At 55.7% G+C, this 27,937-nt stretch overlaps 1 protein-coding gene across 3 annotated transcripts; it reads right to left on the bottom strand.

The window, feature by feature from the left end:
* Positions 1-464: 464 nt before the first annotated feature.
* On the bottom strand, positions 465-26,411 carry UNC93A (unc-93 homolog A). 3 transcript variants are annotated; one of them, XM_047769739.1, is made up of 9 exons: positions 26,212-26,411; positions 16,618-16,981; positions 12,658-12,839; positions 11,389-11,618; positions 9,769-9,894; positions 7,974-8,188; positions 7,386-7,521; positions 6,242-6,373; positions 465-1,158 (listed from the first exon to the last, which is right to left on the bottom strand). In XM_047769739.1, exons 2-9 carry the CDS (start codon positions 16,702-16,704, stop codon positions 893-895), a joined length of 1,374 nt encoding a protein of 457 aa, XP_047625695.1. In that variant the 5' UTR covers positions 16,705-16,981; positions 26,212-26,411; the 3' UTR covers positions 465-892. The 3 variants fall into 3 exon arrangements, with proteins under 3 accessions (XP_047625695.1, XP_047625696.1, XP_047625697.1); XM_047769740.1 differs by having other exon boundaries at positions 16,618-16,747; XM_047769741.1 differs by lacking the exon at positions 465-1,158 and adding an exon at positions 3,091-3,907.
* Positions 26,412-27,937: the final 1,526 nt, after the last annotated feature.

Below are 27,937 nucleotides of genomic sequence, written 5' to 3'. Positions count from 1 at the left end.
CGGGGCAGGGGCTGCCCGGGGACATGTGGGCATCTCCTCAGGACCTGAGGAAAGAGGCCTTGGAGAAGATCTTGGGCCCAGGAGGAGGAGCGGGGTGAAAGGAGAAAAGAGAAAACCCAGGGAACGCTGTCCAAGAGGGGCCGGGGGCGGTGGGGCCTCAGGAAACGGCTGGGCTCCGGGCTCCGAGAAAGGCCGTGACCCCGTTACCAGGTGCTCCTGGGCCTCCGAGGAGGAGGAGGAGAAATAGGAAAGACTGGGGGATGCAGGTGCTACTGGCCAGGTGGGCAGGGGCTGGACAGGTGGGCCTGCTGCCAGGTCATGGTGTTGCTGGCCTGTTGGGTCGTCTCCTGTTAGGAATTATTTTTGTCTGTTGTCTTCCAAGATCTGCAAAATGCTAATTTGATAATTTGATGACTTTTATGTGTGATCGAGGAGTACTTAAAATAACAGCATTTGGACAAGAGTTAAGTCCATGATATAATTGCATTTATTTAAAAACTTATAAACTCCAGGAGGCTGTCACGGAACTTCCTGGATGTCAGCTGACCTTTCTGTAAAATGACAGTGTTGGGACTGCATTTTAGAAGCAGCCTTCTGATTCCAGGAGCCAGCACAACAAGAGCGTGAGTCACTGACCCCACGATGCTAGGCAAGTTCTCACTGGCTGGCTGTACCCTCGGCTGCTTCTTCGGTATCTGAAATCCACTGATTCCTCAGGTGTCTTCTCGATTTCTGCGGATGGGATGGTGGGCTGAAAAACGCAGTGGCACGGGGCAGAAACGTCGCATAGAAAGGAAATTTCGTTGAAGGGGCTGTGAAGAATCAGCTGTAAACTCTGCCGTGTCTCAGGTCAAAGCCCGGCGGATCCGCGCTGGGGTCCTGGACCGGGGAGTCACATTTTCGTCTGCGTTTCTTCCTCCTCTCGCAGTCTGGGCTGCCCCAGGGCGAGCGGCCTAGCCGCCTTCCGGGCCTCCAGGTACTCGACGGTTCCGTAGGCCGCCATGGCCAGACTCAGGACGGCCAGGAGGATGTAGAGCTTGGTGCTGACGCAGAGGAAGGTGCTGTAGCCGAAGGCGACGACGAAGCCCAGAGCTTCCCACAGGCGGTAGGTGGCGAAGGCAGCCTCCTTGTTCTTCTCAAACAGAACCCCGAAGAGAGCTGCGGGGGGGGGGGGGGATGCGGCAAATGCGCTGGAACCCCTCCCGGTGCTGCAGGGAAGGGCGCAGCTCCCACACCCGCTCCCCCTGAAGCCAGGACCTTCCTACGTATTTATTAAAAAACAAAAAAAATTTTTTTTTTACGCTTTAGGAGGCTGTGGATGGAGCTGCCAACAGTCCCTCACCCCAGGGCTACTTAATGACTTTTTGAATTGCACGGGGCCTGGGATCGAACCCGAGCCACAGCAACAAGAAGCCAAATCCTTAACTGCCGGGCCACCGGGGAACTCCAGGAACTTAGGCGGCTTCCACGGTGAGGACGTCAGCAAGTGAGCTGACGTCTTCCAGCCGGGAGGAGCCAGCCTCCTCTGCTAAGAACCAGAACTGATCAAAGAGCCCTGGGGGGAGGGGGTTGCGGCCCAGCCCCGCGCTTCGCAGGTTGCAGGAGCAAGGCAGAGAGACGCGCTCGGCTTGTGTGGACGAGGGAGAGGCCCGCGCCCAGGGTCGGGGGGTGAAGGCAGAGGAGGCGGCGTTTTCCGGGGCAGGACGTTCGTGCCCGCACGCGGGGCGTGTGTGCAGTGTGGATGTGGGGATTCGGTCTGAGATCTGGGGCCTGCAGCGGGTGCCTCCCACCCCGAGACTTTGGGGTAAGAGTGCCCAGCCTGGCCAGGTTTAACCCTAAACCTTTCTGGGACCCCAGAGCCCTAAATGCCAGATGGAGAACCTGACATCCTCTGAGTCTGATTCTAAAACTTGACCCCTGTAGGGAAGCAGCCCGCGAATTCAAAATCACTCGGGGTTTGGGAGGCAGGCGGGAGGGAGGGCTGGGGAGCCAGCTGTGCTTCTGGACAAACAACAGGGACAGAGGGAAGGCCCCTCCCTGTCCCGGTTCCCCTCCCCCACAGCTGCATCCAGGAGAGGCTGGACCCGAGCCGGCAGAGGGAAACCTGGGGGAACCCACTTGCCCCCATTGGGAATATGACCCAGTCTGGGGAGGAGACGCCAGCCAGTTGTAACTAAACAAAGTCTGGCTTTTTGAGAAATTACTCACGATCTATTTGCTATTTTAATCCAAACATAAAGAAAGCAACACGTGAACTGAGTCGAATTCCAACAGTTAAGGACATGGTGGGCAGAGGGGAAGATATTGAAGAGAAAAGAAGGTTCAACGATTCTGAAATCACAGGTACGCTCAGGTGGACCAAGTGAGTCGTGTGGTACGCAGAGCAGAGACCGGGTTCGCACCGGCAAAGGAAGAAGTTCCAGGTCAGCAGTGCTGGTGGGCGGGGGATGGGGCTGGAATGAACCTGCGGTGCTCGGACACCAGCGTGAGCATGAGCTCCTCTTTGTCTGATGGATGGATGGATGGAGGGATGGACAGAGCGGTGGATGGACAGAGACGTGTGTGTGTACATGGGCCAGCATGCACAGGGACAACTCGTCACTCTGCCCCGGGGAGGGCTGGACGCCGTGTCGTCTCGGGAGCTGGGAGCCTGCCCAGCACTTAGATCTTGCTTCCGAATGTCAATCTCCAGTAATATGCACTCACGGTCCCTGGAGAAATGGCTAATCCAGGGCCAGTACCGGACAGTGACCAGATGAGCCTAAGCTATTCTGGAGCACCTTAAAGTGAACAGATGCTTTACTAAAAAAAAAAAAAAATGGGAGTTCCCATCATGGCACAGTGGAAACGAATCCGACGAGGAACCACGAGGTTGTGGGTTCCATCCCTGGCCTCGCTCAGTGGGTTAAGGATCCGGTGTTGCTGTGAGCTGTGGGGTAAGCTGCAGACAGGCTCAGATCTGGTGCTGCTGTGGCTGTGGCGTAGGCTGGCAGCTGTAGCTCCGATGAGACTCCTGCCCTGGGAACCTTCATATGCCGCAGGTGCAGCCCTAAAAAAGGACAAAAAGGCAAAAAAAAAAAAAGATGGAGAGTGTCACAAGGACCCAGGTGCCATGGTGCAGGATCCCAGTGGCCAAAGCTGGAACAACTGGAGCGAAGTGATGCACGAGGTGGCATTTAGCTTGTGGCCCAAAGGACACAGTGCACACCTGAGCCCATGTGATGGAGCTGAATTCTCGAGTCAGGAGCTGAGTACCCCTGGGAGAAGCTGCACGTATTCCCTGTGGAAGAATGATGCTCGGCGCACACATGGCTCCTCTTCCAGGAGGTGGGATTGGTTATAGGACCCTAGGCTGTAGGCGCGGTGACAGGCTTCCAAAGGCTTGACGGTGGAGAGGGAAGGGTGCCGCGGTGGGGGAGGAGTCGGACAGACCGAAGGTGGACCTGGGACCAGAGCCCACACCTGCGACCAGGTGCGTGCTGTCAGGGACCCTGTGACCCGGTGATGAGAAGGACGGTCACTCTGCGTCCTCCTCCCCCAAACCCATAACCAGCCCCATCGCCGGGAAGCCTCAGAAGAGCCCAGATCAAGGGTTGATTTACAAAACACCTGACCGGTGTTCTCCCAAAGCTCAAGGTCATCCATACGAAGAGGAACGGAAGCTGGCGCAGACCAGGCGAGGGACAGGAGACAATGTGTAGTGTGGGGCCTGGGGGGGCCTGGAGCGCAGGAAGGGTGGTGGGAGGAAGCTGAAGGGACTGAATAAGGTCCAAAGGCTTGTTAGGTGCCAGCGCTAATGTGTTGTCCTGACAAACGCGCCGTGGTCTTTTGAGATGTTCCCGCTGAGGGAAAGAGAAGGCATGGATGGCGCCTGGGAGCTCTGTCCTGTGTCACAGCCTCTGCCGATCTAAGGTTATTCCAAAATACAAAGATGAGTTAAAAAAGAAGACAGCCTGCTCCCAGCCTGACCCGGGGGAGAAGGGACCATATGCTGATCCTTGACCTCGGAGGACAGGACGCAGACAAGTCCTATTTGATTGGAAAAGACGGGATACACGAACCACGCCTGGGAGAGAAGCCAGATGGTCTGAGTTTATCAACCCCAAACAGCCCCTTTGGAGCTGACAGGGCAAAAGAGTATTTTCAGACCAGACATTCCAAGTCTCAGACGCGGGCCCTGGCGCGCAAGGGTTGCCATGGCAACCGCCCATCTTTCAGGAACTGTCCTCGGGGATAAACAGAAAGCAGCCCAGAACAGCAGCTCCCACGGCTGGTGGGATCCCGGGTCTCAGTGGGAACACAGTGCCGTTCAAGCCGAATCCCGCCCCCGGAAGGCGGGGCCCGGATGGTTCCAGCACTGGGTTTGCCTCTATATTGGAGAACTGTCGCAATCAGTTTTTAAATTGAGACGCGATGATTGAAAAGGAGGGTTATAGACTGTCCTGAATTGTATTCAGTCTCATTAACTAGGAAAGCAGACGGCTCACGGATTGTCTTAAAAGAGACACACTCATGGAGAACAGGGTTAGAAATCCAACCTGCGACTGAAAAAGCAAAAACAAGACACCGCTGGACTTGGGAGGTGGCGAAACTACACGAAATCTCCGGCTTTTAAAAACACAGAGGCGGTTTGGATGTGCCGCGCAGGAGGGTGGCGAGCCCCACGGAGCCCGGAGGAGCCACCTGTTGGGAACTTGCTCATCAGAACCTCCCTCCTAAACAATTCGACTGCGAGCTGGACGCCAAAGGAAATTCTCAGGTCATACGTGAAAAGAACAATTTTCTCCAACAACCAACTTTACTTGAAAAAAAAATGCCTTTTCATCTGAACAAAACGACGGAACTAATTCATTTAAAATGGACATTTCTTACTCAAAAAGTCCTTTAGCCGAGTTATTCATCAGACCTCACATACTGCTGTTCGCACAATTATTTTTTTCCCTTTTCCAGGCAGCACCCACAGCATACAGACGTTCCTTGGCTAGGGGTTGATTCGGAGCCACAGCTGCCCGCCTGCACCACGGCCACAGCCATGCCAGATCGGAGCCACACCTGTGACCCACACCGCAGATCATGGCAACGCTGGATCCCTGACCCACTGAGCGAGGCCAGGGATGGAACCCACATCCTCACAGATACTAGGTGGATCTTAACCTGCTGAGCCACAGTGGGAGCTCCCTGTTTGCACAATTTTGACAAAGGCTCTGCCTGACAGTTTTGTGTCCATGAAAGGGGAGAGTTAAAGCGATTAATCCCATTTCAGGGAGAAAGAAAACCAGACGCTTTTGCTGCAATCCTTTAAAACAGCTGGGGATGTGTTACACTGCGTACGGCGTGCTTATCCCAGTTCCGTACCTGACTTCTCACGTGTAAATACTTTTTAAAATTCCTTCCCCTCCACAGAGCATTGGCGTCCTCTCCTGACGCTCCCTGGGTGAGACGCCTGGTTTCCTACCGGGGATGCTGTGACCCGCCTCTCGTCAGGAAATCTGACCGCTAAGGAAGGTGAGAGGGCTTTGCTTCTCTCTCCTCCACCGACTCAGCATTTCTTCTGCCCAGCAGGTGCCTAGCTTGTCACTGCTTCCCCATATGGACCTTGGTCCAAACACCAGATTATGGCACCGAGCCGAAGACGCCTTTGTCACAAAGGCCGCTGCCTCACGGAGGCAGCAGAAAGGGTTGCGAAAGCTAAACCCTCCGATTCTAAGAGCACGAGGTTTGCTCAGGGATGTTGTCTCGGCTGTGCCATAGGCCAGCCACGACTAAGATGGTAAGGAGGGCGACCCTGGAGTACAGAGTCCACCCACCTGCGCCTGTTATCTTTGGGTGGGGGGATGGCGGCCGGACCTCCCGGCCCTGGGAATGCCAGCTTGGGGCTTGTTTGTGGGTTGGCTGACCCAGTTTCTAGTCCCAGGTGTTTCTCGGGTAAGGGCTGAGTGGTGGGTGGGGTCCCAGGGAAAGGCTTTCTTCTAGGCCAAGTCCACCTCCGAGAGCGCAGGTGCACCTCCCCTGTCTGCAGGTTGCCACGCGCACAGACAACTCACCTCCTGGCGCTGCCACGCCCGTGCCTGGGCTGCAGATGCCACATGGGGGACTCAGGGCCCAGGGACCCCCCCTTGGCCCTCACCCTGTGTCATTGTCAAGACCGCTCACTCCACGACACTCATCACCACGTCCGCTGGGCCTCCACCCCGCGCGGCCCCGCCGAGCGGCCGAGCAGCAGCCGCTCCGATGGACTCACCATTGTTCTGTGTCTGCCACACAGCGTCTGCCATGCCCCAGAGGCCGGAAAATGTGAAGAAGAGGGGCAGCTGGCTGGGGTGGGGCTTCCACAGCAGCAGGGCGATGATGCAGGACAGGTGGGTCACGGCCCCTGTGACGGTGGCGGGAGAGGAGTCGTCTCAGACCCTCGGCTGCAGGATGCCGTGCCTGACCACCGTTCGCTTCCTGGCTGAAAGAGCCATTCCCTGGAACACCCCACACGGGGTTCTTCGCGGGGGTTTGGGACGTGGCATGGGTACAGGCCCAGGCCCAGGCCCAGGGGACTGCAGGGCACGCCTGGTGGCTGTGCGACGCTGTCTGCCTCTGGCCTCGGGGTGACACACTCTCCGTCTTGGAGCAAAGTGTCATTTTCTGGGCTGAGAAGGCCCCACATTCTGGGGGTTCATACGGGGTCAGAGGGAATGGCTCCCTTGTTAGGAATGAGCCGTGGGCCCCCACTCACCGAGTGGGGCGTGGGGAGGGCGGGGACAGGTGTGCCTCCAGCCTGGGCGCTGGGCCTTCCAACGGACAAGGAGGGGGCTGCTGGGGGCAGGCCTGCCTTGTTCCTTTGTCCCACTGGGTCCTAGGTCGTGGCCTCATTCTGCAGACAGCATGGTGTCCCTCGAATGTGGCAACAGCGAGGACACTCCAGGAACTGCCAGTGAGCGGGTTCCCAAGGCTGTGTGACCTTGGGCAAGTTACTACGCTTCTCTGCTCCTCCACATGAAGCAAACTACTCGGCCCTCAGCGGGCACCGGCCCAAGGTTATTGTCCTCCCTCCTTGTCACTGGGTCACCACAGACTCTCCGGACCCTGCCCAGGCCGCTGGGCAAGTGTTGCCTTAACACCCGTACTTCTCATTATTCATTCTCTCTCATTCCTCTGCCTCCCTTGAGACAAACGGAAGGCGGCGTGATCAGAGCCTCGCACACAGTCTCCTTCTGGAAGGCTCCCTGCCCCCAGCCCGACCCCGGCCTCCACCCGGCTTGGGCCTCCCTTTCAGTGCCTCCGCCCAACCCCGTCCTCACCGTGACCCTGGCACTGGTCACACCGCACCGCAGGTGCCGCCAGTGGGGCCAGACCTGCCCTCGGACAGGGTCCACAGCGCGCCCGCGTCCACCTACCCAGCGCGAAGAGAGCGGTCCTGCCCGTGAACTTGGAGAGCTTCCCATAGAGCACCGAGCAGAGCGCGTTGACGGCCGCGAAGCAAATCATCACATAGCCCACGAACTGGATGCCCAGGGCGCAGGTGGTGTAGGACTGGGGAGAGGCACAGACCGTGAGAGGCCCAGCCACCCCCAAGGAGGGCACCTCCTTTACGCACAAAGAGGGCAGCAGCTCAGGGGTGAGGCGGGCCTCCAGCGAACAGCGTCAAGTAGCCAGGTGACCAGGCTGAGACCCATGTGCATTTCCAGGTAGTAAAAAAACATACATTGAAAACTAGGTCATAGGAATTCTAGTGATAATTGCGGATTTCACGGTTTTCCCTATTTTTCACTTAAAAATAAGGACGCAGCGTGAGATGTAGGCAGGCACCGCACAACAAATGTCCCTGTGATGACGGCCGAGCAGCTTTGGCCCTTTCCCTGAAGCTGCATCTCAAGTGACAGGTGGAGTGGTCCCCCTCCAGGCAAGCTGGACGGAACCTGGGAGCTGATGTCTCAACCACACGGGCGGCAAAGGACTCAGTGCAGCAGGGGAGCCTCTCCTACCCGCGTGTAGTCGCCGGCGAGGAAGGCTTGCTCGAACCCGGAGTACAGAGGCAGCAGGACCAGGAGGCGCAGACGCTTGTCCCTAAAAAGCTTGAACGTTGACAGCAAAGTGGACCAAAATGGTGGTGCTTTCTTCTCTCCCTCTCTTTTCTGCTGAGCATCTTTTACGGGTTCGAGAAACACAGCTGTCAGCAGGACTGCCAGGACGCCGCTCCCTGGAAGGACAGCAAGGGGACGGGCTGCTGTGACAGGACCGGAGCACCACACCCCTGCATAGACGCACCTCCTCCTCTCCAGGTGCAGGGTGGTTTCAAATCCAGGTGTAAGGGGGAGCCAGGTGGGCGGAGCCTGACCAAAGCCCCGCCCTCCACCGTGGGCTTGGAGGTCACACTCGGTACCTCCAGCCTGCGTGTTGGTTCCGTGACTAACCTGTGATGGTCAGGCTTTCTCATGAAACCTGCCACAGCAGGTGACAGGAAACAGACATGGGGGTCGGCAGGGAGACCCCAGGTGTCCGCAGAGTCCTTAACTGGATGCTCTGTGCGTGGATCCACCACCTGGACACTCTGTGTAGACACCCCACCTGGACAGCTCCCTTCTCCAGCCTCGGCTCACAGCAGGCCCAGGACCAGCCCCCCGTGGACAGAGGCCTAGATGCAGCCCATGGGAGGTGGGGCTTGGGACCAGAAGCCGCATGTCCACCAGGACACAGGGGTGCGTCCAGAGTGTCCTATGGTCCAGAACCTTCCGCAGGGTGTGGACTGGGCACAGGGCTTGTAACTGCATGGCGGGGGCAGGGCTCAGGGACCCTGGAAAGTACTCCAGGGAAAGGCATTCTCTTCGCTTTGGTCAGTTTTCCTCCTTTCCTGTTTCATTTTTACCATATAATTTTCTCTTGTCTTTGTGGCAACAGCCTTGCTTGAAGGAGGGAGGCTGCGAGGCCCCGCGAGGCAGTTCCCTCCCCCCCGCCCCCCGTGATCCCAGCTTCACAGGCGTGCTTGGATCTCCTCTCCCTCCCGCCAGCGGATTCTCCGCGGACCAGGAACTCAGATAAGGTTCCCAGGGGCCCAGGGACGCTGGGTCTGCGCTCATCTCAGGCCAAACGTTTCCAAACTGGTTGCTTCGCCCCGCCCCCAAGTGCTGACCCACATCCAGTGCAGGTACGTCCTGCTGGCTGTTGCTCTGACTCTCTTGACCTCACCCTCCCGACCCCCTGCTGCTCTGCACACCGTGCTCCTGGCCCATCTTTCCCTGGGTCAGTCCGCTGGCCCCTCTCGGGCTTCTCGGCCCTCTGCCTCCATACTTCCCAGTTATGTTCACACTGGAATCCAGGAGGCAGGTTTGCAACCGTCCAGACTCCAGGCCCGTTGTGAGGGGCCATAGTTGCTCACCCCAGTTGTCCCCCTGTCCCCTCCAGACCCTTGTCTTTTGGCCCTCTGGACACAGCTGGAACACATGTAGCCAGCCCCATGCCGTGGTCTGCCACGTCCACCACCCATGGTCCCTGGGCACTTGGAATGTATCTGCTTGGCCTTAGGAACAGTGGTCTCGATTTAGTTAGTTAGAATTTAACTGAGCACACGGCTACTGGCGCCGATGTGAGAGGCTCCCACGCTCGCAGGGGACAGGGGACAGCAGAGGCGGCTATGCTCGGTTTCGGGGGGAAGAGGCCTGAGCCGAGCCAGGCGCACCGCGCAGGGCTTCAGCATCACGGATGTGTTGATCTGGGAGACGGTCTTTCCCACCCAGGACGGGGTCCGGCTGGCGCTCCCTGGGCTCCCCACGTGGCGCTTACCCGTGTAGATGCCCAGCAAGGTGTAGATTAGCTCCTGCGAGGGGCGGTTCGTGCTGTTGGCGGGAGCCGTGGCCATCAGGCAGTCCCTGGCCCCGCAGGACAGGAGCTGCTGCTCCGGGATGGTCCCTGTGATGTCAGAAGCAAAGGGGGCTTGAGAACACGGGTGACTTGATGGCAGGTGGGACCAAAAGAAGGACGTGCCAGTGAGAAGGAGAGAGGCCAGGCAGAAGGCAAGGCTTCCCCTCAGGCCAGTGTCACAGACGTGGGCTCTACAGACCAAGTGCTTCTAAAGCATTTCCCCTTTTGGGCACCTGTCTGTATACTTGCCTTTTTTTTTTTTTTTGGCCATGCCCTCCATGTGCAGAAGTCCCCAGGCCAGGGATGGAATATAAGCCACAGCAGTGACAATGTTGGACCCTTAACCCACTGAGCCCCTGGGGAACTCTTATATACTTGATTTTAAGCCACTCTGGACCAATGTGCAATAAATGTTGCTTCCTTGTTATATTATGTTCCTGGGAACCTGCATGTGCCACGGGTGCGGCCCTAAAAAGACAAAAAAAAAAAAAGAATGAAATTGGAACACTCAGTGACTCTTGGTCAGACCCACGTCAGAATCTCTGAAGAGATGGGACAGAAGTCGTGGAAGAAATACTGTGTTTCCTTGTTTCCAGAACATGGATTTCATCACTTAAAATGCCCCAGGGTCCCCCGGCTGGTGAGGTAGGCGGCGTGCTGGACAAGAAGGCAGCCTGGAGCCCAGAGGCACAGAAAGGCTGAGGAACCCGGCAGGGCTCCCAAAACGCCTTCCTCGCTCACACTCTGTGTCCTGGGACCAGCTTGCCCGAATGTCTTTAAAAGCAAAGCCATTCAGTCCACGTCAGGCCAGTCCTGTCAGAGGGACTGAATTTCACGTGGCTCCTGCCGGCTGACGGCAGGCGCTAAGGGCAGTAGTGAGTCGTGGTGAGTATATCTCTCAGCCCCCTGGTTTCCCTTCTGCGGGTGCACTTGGCTAGTGGTGACGTCACGTGAGAAAAGGGGCAGAGAGACTGTCATCACAGGTTCCTGAAGGTGAGGTTTTCTATGGGTCAGCAGGGTGGTGGGCGGGACCCAGAGGGCAAGAATCCCGGCGATGGTCAGCAGAGTCAGGATGTCTCCCCATTAATAAAGTTTCCTGTGAGAACTGAAGACGCGTCTTTCCTCCACCCTCGTGTCAACCCCCAGACATCTCAGGGAGGTCAGCTAAGGGATACGTGGTCCTTTGTGTAACATTGAAACGCTGCTGGGTGGATCAACTCAGTGGGCAAATAAGTCCATGGAGCCCGCTCTTAGTCTGGAAGGGCGGTAAGGATGCCATGGACTCGGGTTCCACAGGCGGTGGCCCCAGGGCCCCCCAGGTCCCTTGGGGGCCAGGAGGCCGGGCTCAGAGTTGCTGGGGCCCCTAAGGACCACATGGACCCTCTTCCCGAAGAGCCGGGAGCCCACTGGGAGCCCGGGGACGCCGCTCAGGAGGCTGAAAACCAGGCTTTGGGGCGTCGCGTGACCCCTGCTCCAGCCCCGGAGTGAGGTCTGTAGGGGAACTGGGGGCCTCAGTGGTCACCCCCCCCCACTTCCTGTTACCTTGAGTGGGTGTCTGGCCGAACACCAGTGATGAGATGAGGTTGCCCCACACCCCGGACGACTGGAATATGAGGAAGAAGATGCCGAAGTACTGGTTCACCACGTCCTTGCCCGCCTGCCCTGTGCCCTCTGCGTGCCTGTTTCCCGTGACGGTGAGGTACGTGCCCTGCGCAGACCACAGCGGGGCTGCTCCCAGGCCCAGCAGGATGGAGGTGGGCACGAGTGTGTACCTGGGAAGCGAAACGCAGACCTGGCGCGCCGGGTCTCTCCCGGGGGGAGGAAACCCCACGCTGGCCCAGGTCAGCAGCACTTGCGGTGGGGCTGGTCAGCTACCCGTCACCCTTGCACTCAGATGAGTGAGAAAATCAGTGTATTTGCGGGTTCAGGTTCATCTGCAAGAGTGAAGCTCTATGCCGGTGCAGTTTCTTTGTGTGGGATGCAGCTGCAATGAGCTGGGCTTACAAATAAGGCTGGGCAGGTTCTAGGTCTTTCTCATAGCATTACGTTAAAAACAGTTCATCACCTATTATCTATCTATCCATCTATCTATCCGTCCATCTACCCGTCCATCATCTGTCCATCTATCTGTCCATCCATCTATCCACCTCTATCTATCCATCCATCTATCCATTTATCCACGGACGGATGGATGGGTGATCTCTCTGTGGCCCTGCACCATGAGGATTCTGTACCGAGCTCTATGGTAATATGAACAAGAACCAGGCAGTTCCCTTCGTGGTGCAGCAGAAACAAAGCCAACTAGAATCCACGAGGATGTGGATTCAATCCCTGGCCTCAGGCCCAGTGGCTCGGGGATCTGGCATTGCCGTGAGCTGTGGTGTAGGTCACAGACTCGGCTCAGATCCCACGTTGCTGTGGCTGTGGCATAGGCTGGCAGCTGTAGCTCCGATTCTCCCCTAGCCTGGGAACTTCCATGTGCCACAAGTGCGGCCCTAAAGAGAAATAAAAAAGAAAAAGAGTAAGAATCAAGTGAAGCCATCATATGAGTACATCTTGGATGATAACAGAGTGTCCCACAAAGAGAGGCTTGGTAGGTGTGGGAACAGGTGCCCTGGTGCAGGGGGATGCGGGGCCTCAGGAGGGGACAGGACTGGGGACCGGGAGATGAAGGGCCCAGCTGAGGGACAGAGACGCCTTGGTGGGAACTGCGGGGAGGAGGTCACCGCACTGTCCTGCCCCAGAAGCCGAGAGGGGCCTGGGGGAGCAGGGCTCCTCCGAAAGCGGGGGCGGGCAGCGCCCGGGGCGTACCAGCTGGCGTGGAAGTTGCCCAGGGAGAAGGCCACGTAGCAGCACATGGAGAGGACGATGGCCCACTTGCAGCCAAGCTTCTGAATGAGCAGCGGCGGCAGGAACATGGAGGAGAGCAGCATCCCGCCGTAGAGCGTGCTGAGCGCCGTCACCCCCAGGCCCTCCTCGCTGTACAGGCTGCTCTGCGGGGACAAAACCACCCTGGTCAGAGGCCTGGCTGCCACGTGCCCGGGTCACCCCCAAGTCCCGAGACCCCCAGCAACAGGCTTCCTGGGCCAGTGGCCGGGAAGGAGACCGCAGGGGAGGGACCCCGGGGAATCCTGCACAGCAGAGTCAGCAATTCTGGAGCCTCGGAGGGAGCACAGAGCCCGCGGGGGGGGGGGGTCCGGCTTGGGACAGAGGGGCCGCCTGCTCCCCGCTCCCACTGGAAGAGGAAGCCCTCTGCTCCAGGCTCCTTGGACTCGAAGATTCAGGCTGAGCCTCAGGCAGAGCAAGGAGCTGCTGCCTGACACCACGTAAACACAAACACACATTTTCCGTTGTGGTCATTGTTCACTTGAGTGTCTAGCATGGAGGTGGGATGGGGAGGGGAGGAGAGGTTATCTCCGTTCCGATAACCGGGGTCCTGGCCAACACGGGGAGGAAGACACCTTCCATCTCCAAAGTGGGAGCCACATTTCAAAAGCAAAAGTCTCTCTTTTTCTTCATGTAAATGGCCGTGTTCAACTACCTGTACTTTGCCAACCTGCAAAGCGCACGCCTGAGACGTGCCGTGCCCTGCAGCTGAGGATGCGGCTCACTCTGCTGGCTCAGCAAGTCCGTCCAAGCCCGACCAGGGGAGGCTTGTGCTTGGCTCTGGGGCTACAGAAGGGAAAGACAATGGCTGCCCAGCAGCGGATGGGGACAGAGCCCCAGGTGCCAGGGACACCAGCAAGCAGGCCACTGCGGAGGGCCTGTGAGTCCCGGGGGGTGGGGGACACTCAGGGACTTTCTGGAAGGGGTGAAGGCCATGTGGGGCCTGTGGGGTGAGAAAGTGGCCAGGGACAGGCCCGGAGGTGTGAGTGGGGGATGTTTAGGGCATGTGTTCACAGAGGCCCCATCCCGAGAGAAGCCTCATGGGACATTCTGCCTCTTCAGCCAGAGCCCTTAAACCTTTCTGGTGGGATGAAGCCGAACAGCCTGCCAGTCTAGACCACAGGAGTCCTGGGCTCTGGACTGGGGAGCTGGACCAGAACGCTAAGCCCATGGGGAGCCCCAGAAGGGGGTTGGCTAGGATATTAACACACATCGGCTTCACTCACCAAATAGCCATCAAGTGCCTCTGTGCGCAGAGCACTGTCCGTGCCGGGAGCTGTGGTGGTGGAGGGGCGGGTGTGGGCCTGGCATCACCCAACTGACTGGCACCGTGTGCCCACAGGGCACCTCACTCAGACCCAGCATCCAGGGTACAGGCAAGGGGAGAAGGCAAGTCACCATCTGAATAATATACAGGAGATCGTAGCTAAAACTGTGGTGCGGACAGTGGCTGCTGCAGGGGGAGGCGTGCAGGTGGGTCAGGGACCAGGGCCCGCGTGCCACCTAATCCACAGCAGGCCTGCGATTCTGCAAACGCCTGCGAGCACCTTTGCCACCGCTCTGGGGCCTGAGAACAAGCCAACCAGAGAAAGCAGGAGACGATGGAGATGGGGAGGCTCCTCCTACATCCCCGGGATCCAGTCGGCCCCGAGGGCACGTCCATCCCTGTCCTTAGGCGCTTTCCTTAAGCCAGTCCTGATGGATAGAAACAGGTACCCCAGTGCAAACACGCTTCCATGCTCTGGATTCGAATGAGACAGGCCGGGTCCCTGGGCCTCTGCTGCAAAGCTTGTACCTGGACAAGCATCTCCTGAGCAACAAAATACAAAGAAACCACATGGGGCTAAAAATAACTGGACGCAGACACTACACGCACAAGAACCAGGCAACCTGACCGCCACTTCTGAAGAGCAGGGAGCCAAACAAGATGTTAGGGAAAAGCAGGTCTGCGCATGCCCCCCCGCCCCGCCCCCGCCCCCCCCCCCCCCCCGCCCAAGGGGAGGGCGGGCCACCTGAGCCACCCTCTGACCTGACCCTGGACCCGCCCCTACCTTCACCCCCACCCCCGCCCCCAGGGAGTCGCCTGCGTGTTTTCACTCCCCTCTCTTATCCGCTTCTATTGGTTAGGAGACCAGGAACCCAGGTGGGCAGCCAGTGAACAAGGAACTGTGACAAATCAGGGCTGGGACGGAGCAGGGGTGCGCGGGGGTGCGGGCTTCCTCCGGGGCAGGGCTGGAGGTCTGGTTCCCTAACATCTCGGGTCTTCTGAGGAAGAGACGACCACACCGGTGACAGCAGGTGCCCAGGCCGCGTGGACTGGGGGAGACGTGGCGGCCCACGGGCTGCAGGCTCCCAGCTGCACTGCCCTCCCCACAGATGCCACCCCAGGTGCTTCCTGACTGAGGCTCCCACGTTGTCTGTGCCAGTCACAGCCGGAGAGAAGGGACCCCTGGTAGCTTCTAAGGCCCTCCCCCCCACCCCCCCCATCCCGGCTCACAAGTCCGGAGGCCAATTTGCTGCCTTTCGGCTGAGCAGCTGTCAGGTCACAAGAGCTGTTTTCTGAGAGCCCTGACCTGTGTCACAGTCACACTCGAGCCCAGGGAGCTGCCCCGCCTGGTGAGAGCAGGTCTCCTGCTGTGGGGCAGGCTGCTGTAGGGTCCATGTCACCGGTGGGTCCATGCTCTCCCCACGTCCTCCTTCCAGAAGGCACATCTTTCATTCGACACAAACGCAACGCCACCGATCAAAGCAGGCGTTTCGTGTGGGTTAGCTTTTTACATCGCGCAGTTCGGGGCATCGTCTGCAAAAGTCACGGGCTATCCTGGCAAGAAAGGAGACGGTGCCTCCTCTTCAGTTTGATCTTGAGCATTGCCAGGGGCTCTAATGTCATTCTCTGTGAGCTCAGTTGGAAAAAAGGCCGAGTAGGGGCCACTGAGGAAGCATGTACTTAGGGCTCAGGGCCGAGGGAGTTCCCTGGTGGCCTAGTGGTTAGGACTTGGTGCGTCCCCCCTGCAGCCCGGGTTCGATCCCCGGTCTGGGACCTGGGATCCTACCTCAAGCTACTGCAGGCCGAGGAAAAAAGAAAGAAAAACGAATTCGGGGTTGCATGCCATCCTCCTCGCAGCCTGCAGGTCCCAGGAGTTTGACGTAAGGATGAGGACGGATGGTGGGACTCCTGCTGTGCGTTTCTGGGTCAGTGCTGTGCACACAGTAGGTGCCTACTTCTTGTCCCTGACCGACAGACTTTGAAGGACCACACTAACGTGTTGTCCGAAGCTTTAACAATGCAACCCCAGGCCACAGAGCACAAGGCTGGGTGAAGAAGGCGCCGGGGACCTCCGACGAGCCCTAGGGGTTCCTGGAGCATCTCCTCCAGTTAGAGCTCAGCCTTAGACTAGAACCACCCAGGAAGGGCTTGCAAATCCTCTTCTGGGCACACATGGCCACGCCTTTTAGAGAGACCCGGAGAAAAACCCCCCAGGGGGGTCAGACCACACAGACGCTGCCTCGTCCAAGTTAAATCAGCGCTCACAGCAGGCTCTTTGGGACCTCCGAAGAATTGTGCTCCCGACCACAAATTCACAATAATTCGCCTTGTGTCTCCTTTAACCCACACAAAGGCAAAGTGGATCTTATCCAGTTGCCAACCGAAGCCCGGATCCTGTTCAAGGGTCAAATGCATGGTTGTGCAACCCCACTGGACTGGGCGTGAGCGCTGCCCCCATAGGAATGCGGGCCAAACCACTGCTCCTTTTAGAGGACTTTCGGAGGGTGCCTGGGATATAACCAGAACCCCCACGTCCCTCGTTGTGTGTGACCACGGGAATTGCTGGAGCCCCAGGGACGTTCAGAAGGTAAGATGCCAGGACGCTTGCACACACCCACCTGCAGACTCTGCAGCCCTCCGTAGGCCGTGAAGAGGAGCAGGAACCCCAAGGAAAGCACGAGAACGTTCCGCAGGCTTCTCTCCATTGGGCTGATGGGAAGCCTCCAGCATCAGGAGGTTCGCGGGTCCCTGAAAGAAACCAACCGGGCACAGGAAAAGCAGTCTGTACCCACAAGTCACGCTCTGTCTTAGAGTCTGAGTTCAAGGGCGTGAGTCACTGACACCACAAGGCACCAGGGCCGGTGTTATTCATTCACTTTCTTGGGAACGCACAGTAATCACTTTCCATCCGGGCAAAAATCAGGACTCTTATCAGCTTGCATGTGCTGGCATTTTCTTCTATTGATTTCTAGCAGATGGGTCCTTGCAAAAGAGTGATGATTTTCATATTATAGATATATATACACAAAATAGGATCTAATTACTTATATAACATAATTATACATTTTATATGGTATCACATGTATATATCATTACATATACATATAAATGGTACCTTCCTCATTAAGAGAAATTGTCAATGGTGCAGAAGGAGGAATGTACCTCGACCTTAAAGAACAAAAGATAAAAGTCAGCCTCAAGATATATTGTCTAACTTCTGAAAAACAGTTAACACGTTTCTAAGCTCCAAGGGCCAAAGTATTAGTGTCTCAAAGATTATGCAATTTCGCAGCACTGCAATCATTTTAAAAAATACATGTAACACTTCATAATTTGCAAAACCCTTTGACATGCTGTCTCAACAGCACTGTGATAATTATCATTAAACGTGGACTCATTACCAGATGCAAACCAGCTTCAGAAGGCTTTGGGGGTGGGGGTTCCAGGATCAGAGCAGTGCTCTCCAAGAGAATTTTCCACACCATCCAGGAGGGTAGCCATTGGTCACATGTGGCCATTGGGCACTTGAAAAGCGGCTAGTGCAGCTGAAACTGAATTCATACTTGCATGTAATTTTCATTAAACAAATTCAAAATTTAAATAGCTCCACGTGGCCAGTGGTTATCACATTGGGCAGGACGAATCTAGAGCCTGAAACACCTTTTACGCTCTCACAGCCAAGGAGCAAGCCAAATGATTTGTCTTTCCAATTCAATTGTTTTATTCATTGTTAGCAAAACTCGAGGTTTAAGGATTATTTCCAAAGTCTTGTTATTTTTATCTAGTTTGGATCCACAAGGCAAACCTTACAGTGTAGGTACATGTCACACGGGGAGGCGACAGAGCTCAGGGACGCAAGCCATACCCTTTGAACAGCGTGATATTCTTGCCCTTCCTAAGAAAATAACAGTTCAGAGACCATGAGAGCTTTAGGTATCGACCAAGCACCGCTGATCACACCTGCAGAGACGCGCGGGCCACGCGGTTGGGCAAAAGGGACGAGAGCCATGGGAACGAAATTCTGCGGGTTCTACGCCCACCCCTCTAACTCTTAGCGCAACGAGCGCGGAGGGGTGACACCTCAGTTTCCTCCTGAGAAAGGAGGGCTGCTCCCGTTCGAGAAGCTAGTAACTCGGACCAGCCTGGACCTAGAGAATCACAAGTAACTTGTAACTGGCTAAGGTGACATTTTAACTCTCAGTGAAAATGCCAGTGGGGACAATATTTAAAGAAATGTAAGCTCGAGCACAACGTGGACTTTTCCCACTAATCTCGTTGTTAATTATCTAACTTTATTTTTTTTATAAAAGTAGAGTTGATTTACCATGTCGTGTCACTTTCTGCTGTGCAGCATAGTGACCGAGTCACCCACATGCATACTTTTTCTCGTTGTATCTTCCATCAATTATCTGCCTTCTGATTGAGCTTACATCACTTCTGACCTGTCTTTAACCACAAATGACTTCTATTTTGATATCAGAAGAACTTCCTGAGGTTTTTCCTCGGCTACTCACTGTTCAGAGGGAGCAGGACAATCTTCCGGATTTTCCGACGGGCTCCCGGGAGCGACTCCCCGTAGCTGCTGACCCGCCAGCCCTTTCAACGTCAGCCTGTATCCCCTGAGGAGCTCCAGGCTTGCACAGAGACACGAGAGGAGGTCAGGCTCTTCCACAGCCGTCCTGCTCGTTGTGCTTATTCTAGTTGGGAATTCCCCACTGAAATAACTGTTTTAATCATGTTTGCTTTTTCTGTCTCCCTCTTGATCTCTCCCCCTTATCTGCCTTAAGAGGGATTTTCTTTGTCTTTTTAGAGCTGCACCCACAGCATATGGAAGTTCCCAGGCCAGGGGTCAAATTGGAGCCACAGCCACTGGCCTAGCCCAGAGCCACAGCAACGCCAGATCCTTAACCCACTGAGCGAGGCCGGGGATCGAAACTGCGTCCTCATGGATGCTCGTCAGATTCATTTCCGCTGACCCATGTCAGGAACGCCTCTCTTAAGAGGGATTTTTTAAATAGACAGGTATTTTACAATCAATCTCTGTCTCTAGCAGGACAGACTATTTCTTTTTCCTTCTCTGGTGTGAGTGAGAAATAATTGGCCTGTTTTGATTTATATGTATTTTGTGAAATGATCACAAGAGCTTCAGCTAATATCCATCCTCGCATACAGGCACAATAAAAAGAAAAGAAAGAAGGGAAAAACACCTGTCTCTTTGTGGCGAGAACTCTCAGGACTCACTCTCTTACTAACGGCCCTTATATTACACAGCAGTTTCACTACCAGTCACCAAGTTGTCATCGCATCACGAGTGCTTTGCTTGCAAACGGAGGTCTAACCCTCAGACCATCTTCTGACAGTCCTCCCCTCCCCCGCCCCTGGGAACCACAAGTCTGGTCTCTTTTTCTATGAGTTCATTTTCTCATTTTTAGGACAACTCCCACATGGGAGTGAGCGCATACGGTAATTCTCTTGCTCTGTCTGACTTCCCTTCGCATCACGCCCTCACGGTCCATCCATGTTGCCGCAGTGTAGGCGGGTTTCTTCTTTTGATATGGCTGAGTGGCCCCCGGTTTCATAGGACAGCTCTATCCCTGCATCAGCACTTAGGCTGCTTCCACATCTTGGCTTCTGCAAATAATGCTGCAGGTACATAGGGCTGCAGGTGTCTTTTCAAGTTAGTGTTTTTGTTTCCCTGGGATATAGTCTTGGAAGTGAAATTGATGGACCTAATGGTGGTTCTATTTGTGATTTTTTGAGATGTCCCCATAATGTTTGCCGTGCTGGTTCCACCAGCTTTTGGCCCCACTGACTGCCATGAAGAGCTCCTTTCGTCCAGCCTCTCACCAGCGTCTCTTAGCCCTTGCATTTTTATTTTTTTATTTATTTAATTTAATTTTTTTTTTTTTTTTTGCCAGCACCTGTGGCATGTGAAGCTCCTGGGCCAGGAATTGAACCCACACCACAGCAGTGACAATGTCAGACTCTTAACCCTCTGACCACAAGGGAACTCCTCCCTCGTCTTTCTGACGATGGCCATTCTAACAGGCGTGAGGTGACACCTCACTGTGGGTTTAATTCGCATTTCCTTAACAACTAGCGATGCTGAACTTCTTTTCATGTACCTGTGAGGCCTTTCACATACCTTTTCTGGAGAAATGTTTAGGTCCTCTGCCAAATGTTTTCTTTTTTTTGCTATTGAGTTGCAAGAACTCTTTACATTGTTGCATGTTAACTCTGCCTGATGTCTCATTTGCAGATGTTTTTCCCATTCTGTAGGTTGCCTTTTCTCTGTGTTGATGGTTTCTTTTGTGGCGTAGAAGCTTTTGAGTTTAGCGTAGCCCCTTGTGTTCATTTCTGACTTTCTCACTTGTGCTTTAGGTGTCATATCCAGAAAGTCATTGCCGAGACCCGTACCCAGGAGAATTTTCCTAGGTTTTCCTTTAGGAGAACTGTAGGTGCAGCTCTTACATGGAAGTTTTCGATCCATTTTGCCTTAAGTTCTGGGAGCCGTGTAAGATATGGTCCCTGCTTTGTTCTTTCACACGCGAATATCTGATCACCCAGCTTCATCTGTGGAGTATTCTCTGTTCCTGCATCAAATATTAGGTGACTGTGTGTGATTAGGTTTCTTTCTGGCTTCTCGACTCTGTTCCGTTGGTCTAGCTGCCTGTTTCGAATGCTAGTGCCATACTGTTTTCGTTACTATAGCTTTACAGTATAGGCTGAAACCAGGAAGTTTGTTCTCTCTGCTTTGTTCTCTTTTCTTAGGATTTCTCTGTCTATTCAGGGTCTTTTGTGGTTCCTTATGAATTTTACGAGTGTTTTTCCACTACTTCTGTAAAAAATGCCATTGGAACTCTGTTAGTTTTCTTTGGTGGTATCAGATGTGCCTGATTTTCCATGACCCCTGCTTCCTCATGTCCGTGTCTGCACCTTTGAATATTGAGGGCCCTCTTGCAGACTTCCCAGCTCTGCTTTGGCAGAGACCATCCTCACTGGTCAGCTCAGCCTGAGTTTCTGGGTGTGCCTTCCGGAGATGTCCTTGAGTGGGGAAGCCCTGCGGCTGCCGTCTCTTTTTGGACATGGCAGTTGTTCAAGCTCAGAGGACGGGGACTGAGGGGTGTCACTGGCTGAGAGCAATGGCTGGGCCGGCTGACTTCATTTTCTCCCCGAGTGAGGCTGCAGAGGGGGTGCTGCAGGGGCCCGGACTCCCTGGCCAGAACTGGATGCTATATTCATTGGTCGATGGGGCCATGAATTAGCTTCTCTCCCTGGCAGGGTGGCAGGACGGGCCCCAGGGTCTGTATAGCATGCTGTTTGGGGACCCAAATCAGGCCTGAGGCTCTGGTGGAGAGGGGGTTCAGCTCTGCAGGCAAAGAAAGCCACAGGCTGCCCTCTGTGTTCAAGTCCCACTGTACGTGGGGCTGTTGAGTGGGCTTTGTGGCTCCCGTATGCTCTGAGTTCCCTCCCTGGTGGACGGGCTGAAAACTCACCCAGCAATGAACAGGGCTATGAATTAGACAACCTGCCTGGGCACAGGGGCTGGTGGCATCTCTAAAGCCAGGAAAGCTCTGTGTTTTCGTAGCCGAAGCCCACCTGCACCCCAAGTTCCCAGATCAAACAGAGAGTCACTGGCTTTGCTCTGCAGACCCTGGGCTCTGCCCGCCTCTCAGCTCAAGTGTCACTGGGCCAAACAGCTTCTGGGAGTCCCTGCCAACCCTTCTGGTTGTCCCTGCCAACCCTTCTGGTCAGGTGGGGGCAGAGAGGCCCTCTGCACAGTGAGTGGGGCTGGCTCACAGCTCCCTGGCCTGGGCAGGAGCAGCTGGGGCTGCTCCAGACTAAACTCAGCTTCCCAAAGAGGTGCTCCAGTCAGGAGGTGGGGGACCATCGCAGCCTTTGCTATGAGCTGCCCCCTGCTGCCTGTGCACAGAATGGGAACACACGGCCCTTGATACCAGCTGTGCTCCAGGGGCACCCAGCTCTGCCCGCCTGCCTCCTGGCTTGAGCACAGCTGGGTTGCACAGCTTCCAGGAGTCGCTGCCAGCCCTCCTGGTCAGGTGCGGCTGGGAGGCAGGGTGCCCAGTGGCTGGCGGGGCTGTGGCTCAGCAGCTCCTTGCCTGTGCCTGGGCAAGTCCAACTCTCAGGCCCTCAGAACCCCTTGTTTGGGGATCCAGATGAGGCCAGGCAGGTGTGCACCCCGCAAAAAGACCTGCAATGCTAGAGGGGTGCCCCTTGGGTTCTCTTTTCCTACTGGGGGAGCTGGCGGCTCAGAGAGTCTCGCCACGTGGTGCGGTGCCAGCCTGGGGGTGGGGCAAGGTGCTCAGCCTGTGCCTCTTTCTTCCCCGGGACACTCCGTCTCTCTTGGTCCCTGAGATCGGGGGTGCTTCGGCCTTGGCCACTGTCCAAGGGTTTCTCAATGCTGGGCGTCGTTTGCTGCTTTCCTTGTCAGGGGAGCGAAGTCAGGAACGACCTCTGTCACCATCTTGGTGGCATCACTCTCCCCAAATACTCCCTGGAAGAAACACCCCCAAGGAGGGCTCCCAAGTGGTCACCGTGCCGAGGACGGCTAATGCGACACTCTCCTCAGGGTCAAAGGGGCCAGAGTCAGAAGAGCGTCCCCATCAACTCACGGTCCCGCAGACGCGTGGCTGGGGCGGGAAGAGCCCCGCGCTTTGCCGGAACCCAGACGCTGTCTCGACCTTTCAGCCGGTTCAGCGCCATCGGCGACGTGTCCCTTGGGTCAGGGCAAACCTCACACGGCTAGAGATCATTTCAGGCCTCAAAAGTAACATCGGACTTCCCACCGTGGCTCAGTGGAAACGAATCCGACCAGCATCCATGAGGAGGCAGGTTCAATCCCTGGCTTCGCTTAGTGGGTCAAGGATCCGGCGTTGCTGTGGCTGTGGTGTAGGTCGCAGATGCGGCTCGGATCCCGAGTTGCTGTGGCTGTGGTGTGGCCGGCAGCTACGGCTCCAATCCGACCGCTAGCCTGGGAGCTTCCACATGCTGTGGGTGTGGCTCTAAAAATGTATATTAAAAAAATTAACATCAGCACAGTATTGCTTTGAGAAAAAAAAAAAAGCAATTTCACAGATTTGCCTGAATTCTCAGGATCACTTATTGGATATTAAAGTGACAGAATGTTCTAGAGAAATGAGGGAGCGTTGACATCGGGTGTGATTTTACCACCACTAGGGGTCACCGTTCCACAACCCAAGTTCAAAAACCACCCGGGGTTTTGCGTGTGCTGCAGAACCGCAGTTTAAATCAGCAAACTTCCTGCTAGGAAGATAAAAACTGCTCTTAATTTAAGTGACGTCTAATCAATGGCTTGCTCTGTTAAGGAAACTACTTGCATAAGAAAATTAATATCAACTTTCTTGACATTTAAAACTGACGTCTCTGTTAATAAAAGCAGCACCAAAAAAATTCAAATTTGTCCTATTCATTAGTTATACTTCCATTTACATGAAGATGAAAAATGTATATATAGGGCATGGAACAAATTATTGCCTAAGTTAAGCATTTTTACAGTTTGGAAATAAGTGTACTCAGGGCTTTGTTTTTAGGAAATAGAAAAGGAAAAGCAATTTGTGTTAGAATAACTCTGACTTGAGAAAGTGTTTTCTCAGCAAGTATTCCGGCCCCGCCTGGAGCTGGGTGGGGGTTCTCCTGGTCCAACCCTCATGCAATAGGGGTCCTTTAGCACGTGCCGTCACTTAGCAGAGAGCAGAGGCCCTGCTCAGGGAAACTCAGCTGAAATGAGGCCAGGAACAGACCTGAAATGGTCCCCATGCTGCCCTCCCTGCGCTCGGGGATCAGATCCGGTCGGATCAGCCCCCAGCCACCTCAGGGTCCGGGTGTCTTCTGCCCTCGGGTCCCTGGCTCCCATTTCCACCTGGGACAGCAGAGTGGCCTGACCCTGCAGCCGGAATCTTCCAGGGGAAGCTGCAGGGCCCCCGCCCTCATGTTGAACCTGAGCGGGGGAGGCTGCAGGCCAGGGTCACCCCTCTGATGGCCTTTCATGCCCCCAGCGACCTCGCAACGTCCAATGAATCAGGAGAGCCTTCACCCTCCGCTTCGGAATCCAGAGGGATGCTGGGAGCTCCGGGGTGCAATGGAGGTGGACGTGTACACACACACGTATACACGCCTTTCCTTTCCCAAAGGCGTGACCCACTCCCTTCCCCGCGGGCCCTCCGCTGCCTTAGATATGGAACCGCCTCCCCCCATCCTTCCATGCGGGCTGCTGGGTGCCCACCCTTTGCCGGTGCCCCCTCAGGCGCTGGGCCCCCACCCCATAGGATGGCCAGCACCCCCCCCCCCCTTTCTCTCGCGGAGGAACAGGAAACAGACAACTAAACAGACGGAGAAAAGGAGCAAGGTCCAGGGGGAGGTGTCTTGCCCCCACAAAGCAGGTGATAGGCCGGAAGCCGGGCAGGTGGTCCTATTCCGTTCCACCCCCACCCCTCCCGAGAGGCGGCAGGATCCCCCCAGCCACTGATACAGCCGCTCAGCAACACAGCTACAAACCCAGATGGATTTCTCTCCATGGAAACTGAAAGTGGGGGTTCTGCAGCTCAGACGTCTCGGGGAGCCGGCAGGTCAGAGCTGGCAGCTCAGCCGAGGCCGGCACAGTGCCGAGTCGCTAAGGAGGCAGGGGACAAAGTCTGGACCCCCGAGCCCCTGAGGACCGAAGGCACATGGCCCACGATGTGTTCGCAGGGGCACAGGTATGCTTGTGCGGGGGTTTTCTAGGTAGTTTTCAATCACTCGTTTTGTCTGTACAGAGGCCAAGCCACAGTGATGTGACATTATGTTGGTAAATCTCCAAAGATAATTTTGTGCTCTTTGTTCCCACCACACACAAACGTCCATAAAGTCTGAGTTTTTTGTCCCTCAGCTAAACAATGCCATCCTCTGTCAATTTCACCTAGTTCTGCAGCCTCCTGATTCTCATGACTTCTTTAATCTGGGAGAGGGTCGGGCCGCTGGGCTGTTCCCCAGTTTGTTTTGGTTGAAAGGAAGTGACGCTGTGCAATGGTGTGTTGGGAATCATTTTGTAACACTTATTTTTGCTTTAGCAAGTGGCACAACCTGTTTGTACATGGCAGGTGCCCTGGCAGCTGCTGATCCAGGAACTACTGGCCTCGAAAAGATTTCCTGGCAAGACGGGAGGGACAGAGAGACTGGGAGAGGGCTTTATGTGATGGACTGAGAACAGTCTGTAAAGACCTCCATTGAAAACAAAGGCTTGGGCTTTGAACAGAAATGGTAGGAAATCGGGAGTTCCCTGGTGGCCTAGGGGTCGAGGGCCTGGCGTTGCCACTGTAGTGGCTCGGGTTCGCTCCCTGGCCCGGGAAATTCTGCATGCCGTGGGCATGGCCAGAAAAAATAGGTAGGAAATCATTTCAACTAAAAAAAATCATCCCCCTCTATGTGTGTGTGCGTGTAAGAAAGCGTGTATTTATATACACGTGTGCACACGCACACCCACACCCGCATACAGCGAGCACGTGAGTGGACTCACATCCAAGCCGCCTCTGGAAACAGAACTTGTGGGAGGAAGGAGTACATGCACGCTTTCTATCTGATGCCTTGGAATATACTATTTCCATGTTTTTGGAAAGAGCATCTAAATTACAAAAAATAAAGATCTTAAAGGAAAATATACGTTCATGAAGAAGTTTTGTTACAAAGAACTCTGAAAACTAAACCAAAACCCTGACTTCCTTTAGGCCTCTTATTCCCAGCCTTAACCCCTTGGCCTCCTGATGCCCTCGCCCCCGCAGGGAGGAGACCCTGCGGCCGAGTGCGTGGAGCACCCTCCTGTGCTCCCGAGGGAGCCAGGCCTCCTCCTCCCCGCCGCTGGGCAGCGCCCCCACTGCTGTCCTGTGACGCTTGTGGTCCTTGACTCGCTGCTGCCCATCTACACGGGCCAGTCCTGAAGGCCTGGGCTGTCCATGGGCAGCTGGAAAGAGGCACGAGGCGTGAACGGACCCCTGGAGGAGCCGGCACCCAGCCACCCACGGCCGTCCGGCCGGCAGCCTCTCCCAGAGCTGCCCTCTGCAGCAGAGGGGGTGGCCCGAGAAGCGGCCCCCCCCAGCCTGGGGGCCTGAGTCTTGGGGCTGCTCTGGGGGGGCCAGCCCTCCGGGTGCTGCTGTCCGTCCAGGGTATCAGCTGCCTCCCTCTGGGAGGTCGCCACGTACCTGCTCATGCTGGTCAGTCAGTCAAGTCACTTCCTGCCCTCTGCGACAGGGACACAAGTAGGGCCAGAAGCCATGGTGGGAGCGGGCCAGGGAGGCGCATGCTTGCCCAGGTGAGAAGGGAACAGCTGCCAATGTGTTCTGAGAACTGGACAGGATTATGACTCACAAGGACAGGGAGGGTTCTGTGCCGACAGCGAGCCACCTGCAGGACCGGCCTCCGTGGCCTGGGCTGGTCACCCTGAGCCCAGCGGGCAGAGTCCCCAGGGCGGGGCTCCGAGCTGGGGTGGAACCCAAGAGGCAGTGTGGCAGGCAGCTCTCCCGAATGGTCTTAAGCAGCCGAGAACCAGCCACACGCCCAAGCTCATCCGTCACCCTCTGGACCCAGACGAAGTCTGCACCCGACCTGGGACCAGGGCCCTCCCCGAGAAAGTGCGTGCGTGGGCAACACAAGCAAAATCGTGTTTTCCCAAGTCGTCTCCAACAGCCTGCTTTTTACACCTGCGTGTTCAGGAGTTCCCATGTGGCTGAGAGGGTTAAGCTCCGGCGTTGTCATTACTGTGCCATGGGAACCTCTGTGTATCGTGGGCGAGGCCAAAACAGACCCAAACCCCTGTGTGTTCAGTTAATTCTGTGTTTATTCAACCTCCTCTGAGAACAGGGTGACAGGAGCGAGAACAGGGTGGGTGACACTGATCCCTCACGCTCTGGTGTCCTGTCTCCATCTTTCTTCTCACCCCCCAGCTCCCAACCCAGATGCTTTCCTGAATCTTGTCTATTCATTTAAGGAGTGTGTATTCCTTACGTGCCCGTGATGAGCCAGGACAGGCAGGAACCACACAAAGCCATGAGCAGCCAGCATCCTTGAACCCCTGGCCCTCCCATTTGGGGGAATCCGGGCAAATTTAAGGGGACTCATAGAGACAAGAAAAGGCTTGTGACGCAGAGGTGCTCTTGTGACAACTAAAGGGATGGGGCTGTGGTCTAGACAGAGGAGGGCTTCAGGGAGCGGCTATGCCAAAACCTAAGGGGTGAGTTCCCCGGAGGAAGGAACAGAGAAGCAGACGAGAGAGCTCAGGGCTCCCCAAGCAAAGCAGAGTAACGCGGCTGGCTGGTCGGGGAGGCTGGGGAGAGCGTGAGGAGAAGGCGGGGTCCCCAGAGACCCAAAAGTAGCAGGACCCGTCCCCCCTGGAGTAGAGCTTGGACTTCCTCAGCTCCCGTGACCACCAGAGGTGAAGATTGCATTTTTTAAAAGATTGCTCCTACCCTGCCACCCCCTCGGTCCGTCAGGAAGCCCCACGAATCTCACCCTCAGTGGCTCAGGAGTCGGTTCCCCTTCTCACCCTCTACTCAGCCCTGCAGATGACGGCCTTGCGCCCCCCTCACCGCCCCTGCCTCATTCCCTCCCCCACAAGCTCCGTCGCCAGCCACAGCAATGGGTCCCCAATGGAAGTGTGATGGATGGGGTTCCTTAAAAGTTTTCCCCATTCCCTTCTTTCTTTTTTTAAGGAAATAGTTTTTTTTTTTTTTTTTTAGTCTTTTTGTCTTGTCTAGGGCCTCACCCGCGGCATACGGAGGTTCCCAGGCTAGGGGTCCAATCGGAGCCACAGCTTCCGGCCTCCACCTCAGCTCACAGCAACAATGGATCCTTAACCAACTGAGTGAGGCCAGGGATGGAACCCGCAACCTCATGGTTCCTAGTCAGATTTGCTAACCACTGAGCCACGAC

The sequence above is a fragment of the Phacochoerus africanus genome, chromosome 2, assembly GCF_016906955.1.
Source record: "Phacochoerus africanus isolate WHEZ1 chromosome 2, ROS_Pafr_v1, whole genome shotgun sequence".
Taxonomy (NCBI): Eukaryota; Metazoa; Chordata; class Mammalia; order Artiodactyla; family Suidae; genus Phacochoerus; species Phacochoerus africanus.
The sequence above is the reverse complement of the archived record's forward strand: the minus strand, read 5'-3'. Positions and strand labels throughout refer to the sequence as shown.

Bases quoted from the DNA above. Each gene is read 5' to 3' on its own strand.
- UNC93A (XM_047769739.1), bottom strand. From the start codon at position 16,704: ATGGAGAGAAGCCTGCGGAACGTTCTCGTGCTTTCCTTGGGGTTCCTG. The intron at 11,619-12,657 runs GTACGCCCCGGG...TTCGCTTCCCAG, and splicing joins GGCAACTTCCACGCCAGCTG to GTACACACTCGTGCCCACCT. The intron at 7,522-7,973 runs GTAGGAGAGGCT...GCCTCTCCCCAG, and splicing joins TCGCCGGCGACTACACGCGG to TCCTACACCACCTGCGCCCT.